Source organism: Juglans regia, chromosome 7 (genome assembly GCF_001411555.2).
Source record: "Juglans regia cultivar Chandler chromosome 7, Walnut 2.0, whole genome shotgun sequence".
NCBI lineage: Eukaryota > Viridiplantae > Streptophyta > Magnoliopsida > Fagales > Juglandaceae > Juglans > Juglans regia.
In genome coordinates this window covers 30,137,961-30,150,951 of record NC_049907.1, presented here as the reverse complement: position 1 = coordinate 30,150,951, position 12,991 = coordinate 30,137,961, and the positions used below count along the sequence as shown (strand labels likewise).

At 32.9% G+C, this 12,991-nt stretch overlaps 1 protein-coding gene across 3 annotated transcripts; it reads right to left on the bottom strand.

The window, feature by feature from the left end:
* Positions 1-3,447: 3,447 nt before the first annotated feature.
* Positions 3,448-9,811, bottom strand: LOC108980071. Of its 3 annotated transcripts, none has more exons than XM_018950890.2 (8): positions 9,580-9,811; positions 7,847-8,002; positions 7,573-7,635; positions 7,018-7,084; positions 6,675-6,775; positions 6,065-6,109; positions 4,647-5,117; positions 3,448-3,971 (listed from the first exon to the last, which is right to left on the bottom strand). In XM_018950890.2, the coding sequence occupies exons 2-8, from the start codon at positions 7,979-7,981 to the stop codon at positions 3,801-3,803; spliced, it is 1,053 nt and encodes a 350-aa protein (XP_018806435.1). In that variant the 5' UTR covers positions 7,982-8,002; positions 9,580-9,811; the 3' UTR covers positions 3,448-3,800. The 3 variants fall into 3 exon arrangements, with proteins under 3 accessions (XP_018806435.1, XP_018806440.1, XP_018806446.1); XM_018950895.2 differs by having other exon boundaries at positions 7,847-8,007; positions 9,580-9,779; XM_018950901.2 differs by lacking the exon at positions 7,573-7,635 and having other exon boundaries at positions 9,580-9,778.
* Positions 9,812-12,991: the final 3,180 nt, after the last annotated feature.

Sequence of the window (12,991 nt, the reverse complement as noted above, 5' to 3'; positions counted from 1 at the left end):
GATTTTCGAGACGAATTTAATTCGTCCCAGAAAAAAATCCGTTCGAACGCGATCGAACGATCTAGCTTAATTTCGTCCCAAAAGATATTTTTTGGTATGAATTTGTGATTTTCGTCCCAAACCTTTTGGGACAGTTTTATAGGGATGAACTTGGGACAATTGTTTTTTATCTCAAAAAATATTTTGGGATGAAATGCCAGTTTTTTGGGATGAAACTTTTTGTTCTAAAAGACCTTATTTATTGTAGTGTATCCCTGAAGGCAAAAGGGAGACTCGCCAACCACCTCCTCCCCTACATGTTGATCGCCTTGTGGAAGTGATTGGGTAAGAAGCCTAAGACTTTGATTCGTTCATGGATCCAAGTTTTTTTGTAATCAACCCCTAACACTTTTCTCGACTCCCTTCTAGATTCTCAGGTTGTCGCCATCATTCTCCTCATCTCTGACCTCTAGTGATTCTGTCGAGTCAATAGGGGTGGATGAGAATGGGACGCTTCTGATGTTCCCGCCAAGGGTGCTAAGGCATGCACGCATTCAATTGGGTCTAAGTGAAGTGGTGCAACCCCAATGGAGGAAATTCTATCGAATGCCAATGCCCGCATAGGAGGGGAGGCGATGCTACAGAAGAAGTGTCATCTGTTGCCATTGCCAGAGTGAAAGAGAAGGTAATGCCAGGGGCTGAGATCTTGTATGATGCCTATGCTGACAAGTGCAGCACCTCTGTTGCTGATGAGGGAGATATGCTTCAGTTGACCCGACGGGTGAATGTGCTAGTTTGGCTGCCAAAGGCAATTTCCCCCATCTCGCTCCTTCACCGCTGAGGAGTTTGCCTTGCCCCATTGTGTCTCCTCCAAAAGAACTTCCTTTGAAAGGGATATCGTCGGACCTGATGCACTTTGTGGGTTGAGAGTACCATGTGGTCGTGGGTTCGAATCTCATAAATGGCACCAATTGTAGTTGATAGTGTCCTTACAACGAGGATGTCTCAACAAGACTTATCTTATTGGCATAAATCCTAAACGAGATAGACTTTGTTCGTTGAGGTTTGTTGATGGTTACAATGACTCCTTGCCTTATCCTATGGTCCCAAACGATGTGTTTCGTTTAGTTTTAGCCTCTCCTCGCCTTGTATCACATGGACTTCTCGTGATTGTATCATTGGTTGCCCATCCTCTCCCACCGTGTGTATTTATGCCCAACAGATTGTTTATTTTTAGTTTCTTCCAAACCAACCAAATTCAAAAAGGTAGGGATGAACATCAACCATTGAGAAACACATATCCTTTGCAAAATCCTCATTTTCATTTTCATTTTCCCTAACGAACTGATTAGCTACGTATATAGTTCTCTGGCATGCAATATATCCTTCGCAAGAGGTGTCAATACAAGCTCTGCCGGCAGAAAAGTAAATTGCATGAACACATACATAGTAAGTAACACGATCTATGTATGGGATCAACTAGGTTAGTAGAAAAACCATAACCAGTGTCGGACAGGTATACGTGTTGCACAGCCATGAGGCCACGTGTACGTATATAGCACAACCCATATGCATGCAAGGGTCTCACGATCATTCCATATATAAATGTGTTTTCACAACAACAATAATATGCTATAAGCATAATAGCTTCATTTTAGAGAGTCGAGTCAAATGATTCAATATGGAAAATATTGCTCCACAAATTTCTACTATTTTCTTTATTTTTTTTTATTAAAATTGATTAACTAGAACACGTGGACGGACGAAGCCAAGATTATAACTTTGGAGGGGGGGGGGGTACTTTTAGGTCTAGAATAAATAGTTGAATTGAAAATTTTAAGGAAAACACACCATTAACAAATTGATAAAAAACTGAGTAAAAAATAAGAAAGAGAAAAATAAATTTCAAACTTGCATTCCTGATCCATGAATAAAGGCCGTAATTTTACATCTAAGTTTTACATATGTTGCAGTTAAGAGAATAGGTGAACTATGAAAACAATTTATATAGGAATTATAAAAAAGAGATTATATATAATATAAGTAAACCATAAACTAAGTTTGTAGTAGTAACATCATATATTTAAAATTTTGTAAGTAGCGCATTGCATACTGCGTAGCTAGTTATCCAGTGAATATTTTAATTTTTAATATTACTTTAATAATTTATTTATTTTTATAAATCAGGTAATTTACTTTAGGTTATCTATTTTACTGTTTTTATTTAAAAATAATAATAATTTTCTTGGTATGCCATAAAAAATAGATTTTATTTTTTAAATGTTGATTATGTAATTTTGTGATAAAAATTCTATCAATGCCACTTGAAGTATATTATATTATAAGCTAGTTAGTATGAAACATGAAATTTCACTTTGTTAATTTGACTTTTCTCTAAAAACATGATGACCAATATATTTCATATTTTGTAATAAATGGATACTGTTAAATTTTTTGTTCATAAATCAATGGAGATTTGAGAGTTACTTTGAAATATTTGGAACTTGTCAAATTCTCAAAGTACCCTTAACATAGAAGTTGTGTGACCAAAATACCCTTAAAATTTCAAAGCTTTCAAATTTTGGAATAGAAAATAGCATGCAATTCTAACTTAAGCTAGGATGGATACAAGTACTCTATAATATATTATTATGAAAAAATTATAAAATAAAGCTTCATAATTAACAACAGGGTTGACAAGGTTAAGCAGATTTGGCCTGATTTAATGAGCCTATCCAAAATAAATCACTTAAATATGATTAAACATATAAGAACATTATAGTGGCTTAGCCGTTCTTTAGCCAAAATTTGACTAAGAAATTCACTTTTTCTAATTTAGTTAGCCTAAATCACTTTTCAACAATTACAAATAACAAACTCTCAAAATTTATCACTATTTTATTAAAATATTGATTTTGATCTTTTTATTTATTTTAATTCTAAAATTAAAATATTTATTCGTTATTAAAAAGTGCACATAATCAATAATTTTATTCACTTCAACTTAAATTTCTCTGTGAAAATCAAGAGATCTCACACTTTACTGCTAATTCCAAAAAAGCATCTACAATTAGCATAAACCAACAAGTGGGTCCAGTTCAATCAAAACCACATTACACATGTAAAGACAAGAACTACCTCCAAAACCACATAATACTGGAAAGTGGAAAGGGGCAATGCCACAATGATAGCAAATAAAAAGTAAAGCAAAAGGGCGCCACCCTACAGACTAGCAGAAGTGAACGCAGAAAAATATATAAAAATGTGAAAGTTAAAATTACTATAGATATATTGAGTTTGATGTGGATGGTTTTTAAGCAAGCTAGCTAAATCTTGACTAAATTTCACTACTAATACTCTTTTAAGACCAACAAAAATATCGCTAATAGCAAGACTCATCAGATTTCTCAAACTCAAACCAAACAAAACTGAGATTATTAACACATTTACATATTGCAATCCCAAATCAGACTCAAAATTGCCTGTACATATTCAATTCCCAATTCAGCCAGTACACAATATTACACAAAATATGGAAGAACAAAATAAATACTGTGATTTACAGTTTAAACAAGGAACACTACTTTGTGAGAAGAAGATGGAAAACAAAAATTACAGAAGGCATAGCAGGAAAATAACATTTCAATTCCATCAATATTACTGACACCTCCCCTCCCCCCACCCAAAAAAAAAAAAAAATTCCCAGATAAGAGAAAAAAATAAAGGAATGAATGTGATCTATATCATATCAAATTAACAAATATCATCTAAATTTGTAACTGAGTTTACTGGCTACTTTTCTGCACTTCTGAATGTTTTGTTCACTTGAGAAAGAATTTCCAAATATCTCTATCAGCCATCTCTTTGACTAAATGTGCTCCAAAAATGCCTTCTTCATCTACAAGACTTCTCAGGTGCCGTGCTCCACTGTTGAAGCCAACATAATTCCTCTTTGTGGCTAAGTACAACACTCCATATGGAGGTCTCACACACTGGTTATCCAAAGAAAATAAGTAAAAGATGAGTAGGATAGTTGCAGCTCAATTCCACATGCGCAAATCAACAACACAAGGCAGAAGTGCAAAAATCACGCACGTAACACATACCCATTACAAATCCACAGAGCTTGAGTGATGTTTACATATATTCAACCGCCGCTGGCACTACCAAGAATTTTAATTTATTTCTATTGTTTGGCATTTGTTCAAATGTTATATATGTTAATGGGCATAAACTTCTAATCTCAGAAGGATAGAGATGGCATATGAGATGCTTCTGTTATTACAACAAGGCTCTCGGCCAGCATCTACATGCCTCCGACAAACATATACATATCTCATAATTTTCTTACTCAATTATTTCTCGAGGATAGGTAGCCCAACTATATCATCTTAATTTAAGCACTCACATATTTTGAACAAAATATGCCAAGAAAAAGAGAGAAAAATCCTTGAACCCTCTCTTTTCTCAGACCTACTAATAAATCACAGCGTAACAAATATAGATAGATACCAATGAATTTCAGATTACTAGGAGTACTTATAAAGGAACAATGAGATTACCAGAAATCCTCTGCCAATATGGTCATGAGGAAGATTGGAAGCATGTATGCTGATTTAACATAATATCACCAAAATGACTCCCTCATAAGAGATAAAGAAACTTACCTTTTTCATGAGTGCATATAGCTTCTTCAAAGACATAACTGAGTATGGGATGTCTGTCATCAAAATAACATCATATCCACCCTCTCCCTGATCATTCTCACAAGCCCTCTCCCATGCCCGACTTCCGGAAAGCTTTCTTGATCGCCTCGAGGAGGATTCCTGCCCCACGATGCTACCATCTACACTGCTACATCCATCCATGAAATCCTCCTCGGAGAAGCTCAAGCTCATTACCGGTGTCACTTCAAAGCTTTCACTCTTCACAACAGACAAGACGCTGGGGAGTTCTTCCCAGTCCCCAGCAAAAAAGTGAACTGATGGAGCCAGAGTTTGTCTGGATGGAGTGAGGGGAATCTCTGGCTGTCGGCTCTGCTTGTCCCGAGCTTGCTCAAGATTTGCAAGGACATTAGGTATGGTTGTGCATCTTATAGTTTCTGCATTGAGGTCTTGAAAGTGTACTGTGCAAGCACCCTGTACATGAATTAATCAGATATAGAGCAAGTACATTAGCAGAGAACCAATTTTAATTGCTTTTATGTATTTCCTTATTTAGTTTATGCCCCTGGCCTCTTTCATTTTTCAAGCAAAATTTCTGGTTTGTGTTTTCTCCATGATGCATACATTCATAAAGTGTATCTTCCAAAGTGTTAATGTCTCTGGTTCAAATTGTACTCCTTATCAAGATAACAATGGGGGAGGAGGATAAGGCTGCGGCTTCAACACCTACTGTATATTTGTCAAAATTAGCAATCAGGAAAAAAAAAAAAAAAACGAAAAGGAAATATCTTTCAAAGTTTGCAGGCAAGCAGAAATTTTGAAAAATTAACAGATTTCACTGAGTAATTGCAATGATGATGAGGTCAATTTCAATTCACTAATGATTTGAGCCAAAAAACTTAAGAACTCCAGAATGCAGGGACTAAAATTTGAAAAAAAATAAATAAATAGGGGTGTAATAAAAGTGCATATCTTCTATGGGCAAGCAATTATATGGATGTTTTGCACACTTGCCTTCTAACTATAAACAATGACTTGAACAGACAGACATCCTTTATATATAGATGAAATTTTCATCCAACTACAGGCCATCTGTGTTACTTGAAGGTAGATTTTAAGTCCATTGGTTTAAAATCAACAGTGATTAAATATATATTTTTTTAAAACATTTGAAATAACCAAACATTAGATGGTGCCCCTCAATAACTTGATCGTGTTTTCATGAATTACTAAGTACAAGTTCCTGCATAGAATAAAAAATATGCTTTTTATATATAGAAGTGTGGAGAGAATGTAGCTGGAAGTAGATGGGAGAGAGAAAAAAAACTAAAGCGAGTCATTTGATACACTTCAAGGTAGATGCATAAACGAGAAATGTGGAAAAGTAAAGGTCCAAGTCTCAATCAGTTAACAGAATTTACCTTCAAGCAGGCAAAAATCCCAGGGAGTCCATAACTGCAACCAAGCTGCAAGAATCAGCAAGTAGATATGTTAATTTGAAAGGCTTAACTTAACTCATACTGCATCAAAAGAAAAATTAGTCACAAGGATCAAATGAGTGACAAAGCAATCATCACCCAACACCGTTAAAAATGTTCAAGTAAAAAGGTTTCCTCATAAAGATAATATTGAAAACTGAAGTACAGTTAAGGTATTAGAATGTAAATCAGAAGCATGTTTAGATTAGTGTTATATATAAATAGGAAAATTGAACTAAACCAGCATAGAGAAATATTCAAAGTGCAGATCCACATCAATGATTCTTTGGATGTGGTAATCCTCTGTAAATGGAATCAGCCATTAAAGAAAAAAAAAAAAAAAAAAAAAAAGAAGCTATTCTTTATATGGTCATGAACAAGACAATCCCGGCAAATATACATTTTTCCCATCCAAGAACACCATGGGATGAATATGTTGATTTTCTGAATTGGGATTGATATTACTATATTATTTTTTATAAGTAAAAAAAAGAAACTAAAGAATATTAACAAGACTTAGCAAGTAATTGAAATTCCCCGTTGACTGGATTACCTCAAGTACTGTTTTGCCTCTAAAGCTCAATAGTCCATCACGAATCTCATGCTTAAGGACATTAACAAGATCAATAGAGTTGTCCCAAGATTTCATATTCCCTACAAACCAGAGTTTTAGTTGTAAATTAAAATCAATCATTTGATATATATCTTTGCATGGAGAACAAAGCCACTAATGGAACAAAATTATATCAAATCTCTCTATATAGAGAATAGGAGAGTGCTAAAGTAGTAATAATAACAATGCTGACGACAATAATAATAATAATAACAGTCCTAATATGTGGCAAATTCAGATTGGACAAAGTCACATGAAAATGAATACACTGTCATGTACCTACCATCAGGTTTTGAAGCAATCATTTCCAAACCATTGAAGCCAATGATATCAGCAACACTAACTCTACCCTGAAGCAGATTGGAAAAAGGCATCAATTCATATATCTCATTGAAGGAAAAAACTAAGGCTCACAATTTAACCCATGATTAAAAAAAAAAAAAAGATTCGATCAGTTTTTAAAATGGTAGCAGCAGGAAGAACCAAAACAATACTGCTTATAAATTTTGTAGCATTCACATAACCAGATTGGTGTTGTGTAACTCAGGGACGGAGAGGGGCTTCAGGCCTCCCCGCCCCCAAATTTTTAAAAAGTCCCAAAAACTTCCCCCCAACTTCACTTTTCTGGTTCCACCCCTATAAATGTTATTCGTTTTTTTTTTTTTTTTTTTTTTTGGGGGGGGGGGGGGTTTGAAGAAAGCCTCTACAACTGGATTAGAGAAGATATGTAAGAATTTACTTTTTCCTCTTCCATCAGAACAGAAAGATCATGTAACATAAGTTGAATGTATAAATGCTGACGAGCACAACTGTCAAATTAAGGGTCTGACTGAAGCACCTTGAATACATTGAGCCCTTGTAAGTCTACATTCTCCCTAGCATATTTGTACAGGTGAGATGTCTGCATAGGAGAATGAGGAGAGTTTTAGAGCTCAGAACACAATTTAACTCTCCCCTCCCACCACAAAATAAAAAAGGAAAAAAGGCTGCAGCTGAAGAATCCCATTTTTTTTTCAAGTCCAGCTGAAGAATCCCACACTATATGGTGATAGCTCTTCATTTTCTTGACACACTAAGATTAAGATGGTTCATAATGGGGATCAGGGAACTACCTTTGATGGGAGAATCTCAACAGCAGGCGAAGGGAGATGCACATCTCTCTCTGAAATGGAGGATGAGCTCTGACTTCCACGGTCATGGGACACCAACCCAGGCAAGCACTGAGAAAGCAATACCCGAGCACGCATCCTCACTTGAGCTTTAAATAACTGTACTTTGGAAAGAACAAACTCAACACTTCAGATCAAAATGCAGAACATTTCTTAAGGAATTACATGCTACAAGCATAGTAATCACAAAAAGATAATGAAAAACACAAAAATTCAGCTGAGACTCCAATTCTCCATAAAATCATGATGATGCTAACAACATGAAATATGATAAGAAGAATTTATACTAAAAAAAGTAGAGATCTAAACAGTCCTGCTAATATCAAATCTACACTAATACAACAAGAATGTATCTGAAGGGTGAGGAATCATCATAGAATGTAGAATCAACAAGTCATAATCATAAACAAGCAAGTACTTAAGGAGGAGGAAAAAAAACAAAAAAAACCAAAGGACAAAAAATAAAAAGCAGTACTTGTTAAGAGAATGACACTTGTGATTACAAATCCTAATGCGTACCCCTTATACGGAGATATGGCTATACTACCCAATTTAGAAGCAAGTACTTAAGGAGGAGGAAAAACAAAAGACCTAAGGAAAAATAAAAAATAAAAAAGTAAGACTTGTTAAGAGAATGATACCTGTGATTACAAATCCTAATGAGAACCTCTTATATGGAGATATGGCTACACTACCCAATTTAGGGTATAAAAAAAGACATTTAATACAAAATAACACCCAAGTGGAAATGGCCCAAAGAGAACTAGTAGAATCACTTTAAGGCTATCGAAACTGCAAAGGATTCACATGGGAGCATTCAATTAATTTGACTCATTCAGACACCACGGGAGCATCCAAATACCTCACTGGCAATAATTTCAGAAATTAATAGTTTAATACGATAACCAGTAAATCATCCAACTTGTGCTCCAGAAAAGATATGATTTTCAACATGAATCCTGAGGAAAATAAAAGGAAACTATAAGCCCAGCCAAGCAAAGCCAGAGACCAGATATTTGAAGATCACTCCAGAATATCATAACTGAAGTCGGCCCTTATCTTCAATTGCATTCAAGGGAGAGATACAAACAAACAAAAGGAAGGAAAAAGAGTATTAAAAAGAAAAAGAAAGAACCAAAAGTGAATAATAACAACTATGGCAATATTTAACATCACACACAAACCAACTAAAATCTTCAAGACCTTCCAAAAAGCAAAATTCATAAAAAAATCAAACACAACAGAATGTAAAAAAATAAAAAAAAATAAAATTCCCAGAAATATACTTCCGGAGTTCATTAACATAGGAAAACTGAGAGATGTAGAAAAGTGGAACTGACCCACATTTCAATTACGTTCGAAAAGAAAGCCTATATTAAAAGGCCAATAAAGATACAATTGCAAGCAATCAAGAGGAATTCAGAAACATAAAAAAAAACGGCATTACCAAAAACTTGGGCAAAAGAAAAGGCACTTGATCCGATTATACCAAAAGTTCCCACAAGACATAAATCTTCAAAATTCACAAACCATATGATAACTTAATTATGCAGAAATATTCGCTCAACCAGCTTCTTCTTTCACATCCAAGACCAAAAGCCAGCGAGCAAAATCAATTACGATTGCTTGGGGAAAAAAAAAAGGAACTGCGCAAAACGAAGAAAGCAAAACCTTACCAACAAAGTCAATGCCTGCGATAAGCAAGAATTCAACCCGAAATTCTGAATCTAACAAAGGCCCTTTTTATAATGCAATCCAAGGTATCAAACGCTTAAAAGATTACAATTTCAGAGCAAAGAGATCATTTCCTTCCCACCTAGTCAAAACAGAATACCAAAGTTAAATGGAGATGCTTATAGAGAGAGAACGGAGAAGCTTCGGTGCAGGCATGAACTGTTACTACTGAATCCCCAACAATGCCCCTCGTTTTAAAGTAATAACCAGTGTAAGTGAGGTACATTACGGCGGCGTTTCGGCGAAGAAAATAAGGGTAATTCCGGACAGGTACGATATTTTGCCTTTGGTTGAGACTCGTGAGTTTTCTTGTGGAAAGGGTTAAGGCTTAAGGGTTGGTCTGCTGTCGACGTGTCGTTTTTGTCTTCTGGACGTGTAAAATTTATATTAGTTAAAATAAAATTGAAAATCATAAAATTGAAATTAAAATTAATTATATAAAATTAAAATTATTTTTAATGAAATGGCATAATCAGTTGGTTATAAAATAAATATAAAAATATTGTTGATGTATATCGTTACTCCTCACGCTTTAAATAATCATTACTTTTATCTTGCCATCTTTGTTTTGAGATATAAAAAAATGGTCAATCCGCTAATAGCTCCCGTTAGGAGTTATTGCTGATTTTTTTTTATTTAATGATTAAGTATGTATTTTTTAATAATATCATAATTTTTTAAAAAAAAATTATTAAAAAAATACATGTAAAGAGAAAAACCAAAATTAATTAGCGGAAGCTCTGATCCGATCACTGAGAGTAGAGCCACCCTTGAGATATTATATACATAATCATAAACTTGTACCTTGCAATTCTCGTTGAGATATGATCATAAAATGGTTTAATTTCATACTTTCACCAACAGCTCAAAGTTAATTATATTGATAATTTGGAGTGAACGTAAAATATTTTGTATATAGGACGGAAATTAAAAAAAAAAATTAGTGAGAAATTGCAGGTGATGAATCTAAAATTCGAGACGATGTAAATTCAATATAAACATTTAATGATATGTCTTTTAATAGATTGGAATACAATTATTAACAACAAACACTCCTATTTTTTCAACATTAGGTAAATTTTGATTGCTATTATGGTCATGTTTGGCTGCTGGGATTCCATTCCAAGTTTGGTGTAGGACTGAGACATGGATTGACTTCAACCCTTGAGGAAAATGGTGCCACCAATTCCAATTTCCACACATGTTTTTCAAAGATGATGGTTAGTTAGTGGGGAGAAGTATGGAATTGGTAGGAACACATCACCCATTTTCAGCAGAAATTTGAGAATCCTAATAAAAGGTAGTCGAAAGTCTTTTTAAATAATAAAATAAAATAAAATATGAGGACGCAATTTCAAACTTTCCTTACGTACCCGCCTCAGATAATTTTAAGATTGGTCTTTTAATATTTATTGCTCATCAATTAACCTAAAACACAAATACAATATCGGATCTCGACTAAAGGGTTCTAGATTTTTCTCTACATCTTATATATAAAGTGAAATTTAATTGGAGAAATTTGGAAGAGACTAGTACAATAATATCAAGGAAGATTCAAGACTAGGAACAGCCATATCATGTGAAATGAAATAGAAGTAATATAGAGACAGCTTGAACCCAAAAAAAGAAAAAAAAAATCTATTAAATTCATGACTATCCCAAGAAACTAAGGGTAATTTATAATAAGAAGAGGCATTAAAATGTTAAAAATAAAGCAGCATATTAAAATCAACCCACCTAATCAAGAATTTGATGGTATGATGGCATATCAGGCTTGTTTGTTTTTAAAGATGAGATGAGTTGAGATTAAAATTAAAAAATTTAATAAAATATTGTTATAATATTTTTTTAATATTATTTTTATTTTGATATTTAAAAAAAAAATTAAATTATTTATTTTATATTTAAAATTAAAAAAATTATAATAATAAGATGAGATAAAATATTTTTAAAAAATAAATTATGTTTTGTAAATAAAAGAACCTAGTTTGAAATTCCTCAATCTCTTTATATAAAAAAATAAAAAAATAAAAACTATAAAAATCAACCTACCTAACTATTGAAATGTCAAATAAAAGAACCTAGTTTGAAATTCCTCAATCTCTTTATATAAAATAAAAAAATAAAAAATATAAAAATCAACCTAACTAACTATTGAAATGTCAAATCAGCTTCGATCGTATCAATATTTACATCATGAGGAATTTGAAATCATTGCAGAGAATGATATTGATGCCAAGCTACAATCATAACTTACTCACACCCATTTCTTTTTACCGGATGAGTAAATTAAAGCCGTTGGAATGACCCAATAGCAAAATTATAATTATTTTACAATTATTTTATAATTCTAATAAAATTTAGAGTAGTTTTATAATATTGAGATTTGTTTTTAAAAGAGTGATGACCACATGATTCATGTACTGGTTGATTGAAAATAAGTTTTGAAATAACTTTAAAACTTGAATGCTAAATATACATTTGGGACGTGCAAACTTTGAGTAAGCCTTTAGAAAAAAAACAAAAACATGTACGACTCATTATTAAAAAAAATTAAAAATTTTCAAATGGTTTTTTTTTTTTTTTCAAAAACTTGCACGAGATTTGCATCCCATAACTCTGTACAAATCATTTTCGATGTCAAATATATATATATATATATATATATATTTTAATATAACATTAATATTTTACACTATTTTTTCATTACTTAAATTGAAGAAATATAGATTTATTATAATAAAAGCCTAATTAATGTCCTATATTGTGGTTTTTGTCAATATATTACTAATAAATTTCGGCAGAATATATACAATTGAATTGGAATATGTTACCGTTATATATATATATATATATATTTATTTATTTATATATATATCTAAATCTTCTATTGCTGGTTCCGTTTCTAAACATCCAGTAAAACGAGATCAACATCTCAAACAATTTACGAAAGATTCAGTCAAAATAGCCCAGCCAGAAAACCCTGTTTTAAAACTAAAAGAATTGTCTACATCCTCTCAAGTTACGTCTGCTTTTTATTCTGCTAAAGATGCTGAATACTCTAAGAATAAATTCGTAAATGAAGAAGCTGATAAAGAAGAAGATAATTCATCTTTATCATCAATAGCTTCGGATATGGTTGCTCATGTTGCTCACATTCATCATAGTTTGACTGTTTTAAACAAACATTTTGAGTTTGATTTAGGTTGTGTTTGGATGTTAAAGTGAATTGAGTTGAGTTGAGTTGAGATGATAAAATATTGTTAGAATATTATTTTTTAATATTATTATTATTTTAGAATTTGAAAAAGTTGAATTGTTTATTATATTTTGTATTGGGATTTGAAAAAGTTG

What these genes read in the sequence shown, in the direction of transcription:
- LOC108980071 (XM_018950890.2), bottom strand. Translation starts at nt 7,981, where the DNA reads ATGCGTGCTCGGGTATTGCTTTCTCAGTGCTTGCCTGGGTTGGTGTCC. An exon ending in GAGGCAAAACAGTACTTGAG is followed by an intron (nt 6,110 to 6,674) that starts GTAATCCAGTCA and finishes TGATTCTTGCAG; the next exon opens with CTTGGTTGCAGTTATGGACT. An exon ending in GGATTTTTGCCTGCTTGAAG is followed by an intron (nt 5,118 to 6,064) that starts GTAAATTCTGTT and finishes ATTCATGTACAG; the next exon opens with GGTGCTTGCACAGTACACTT.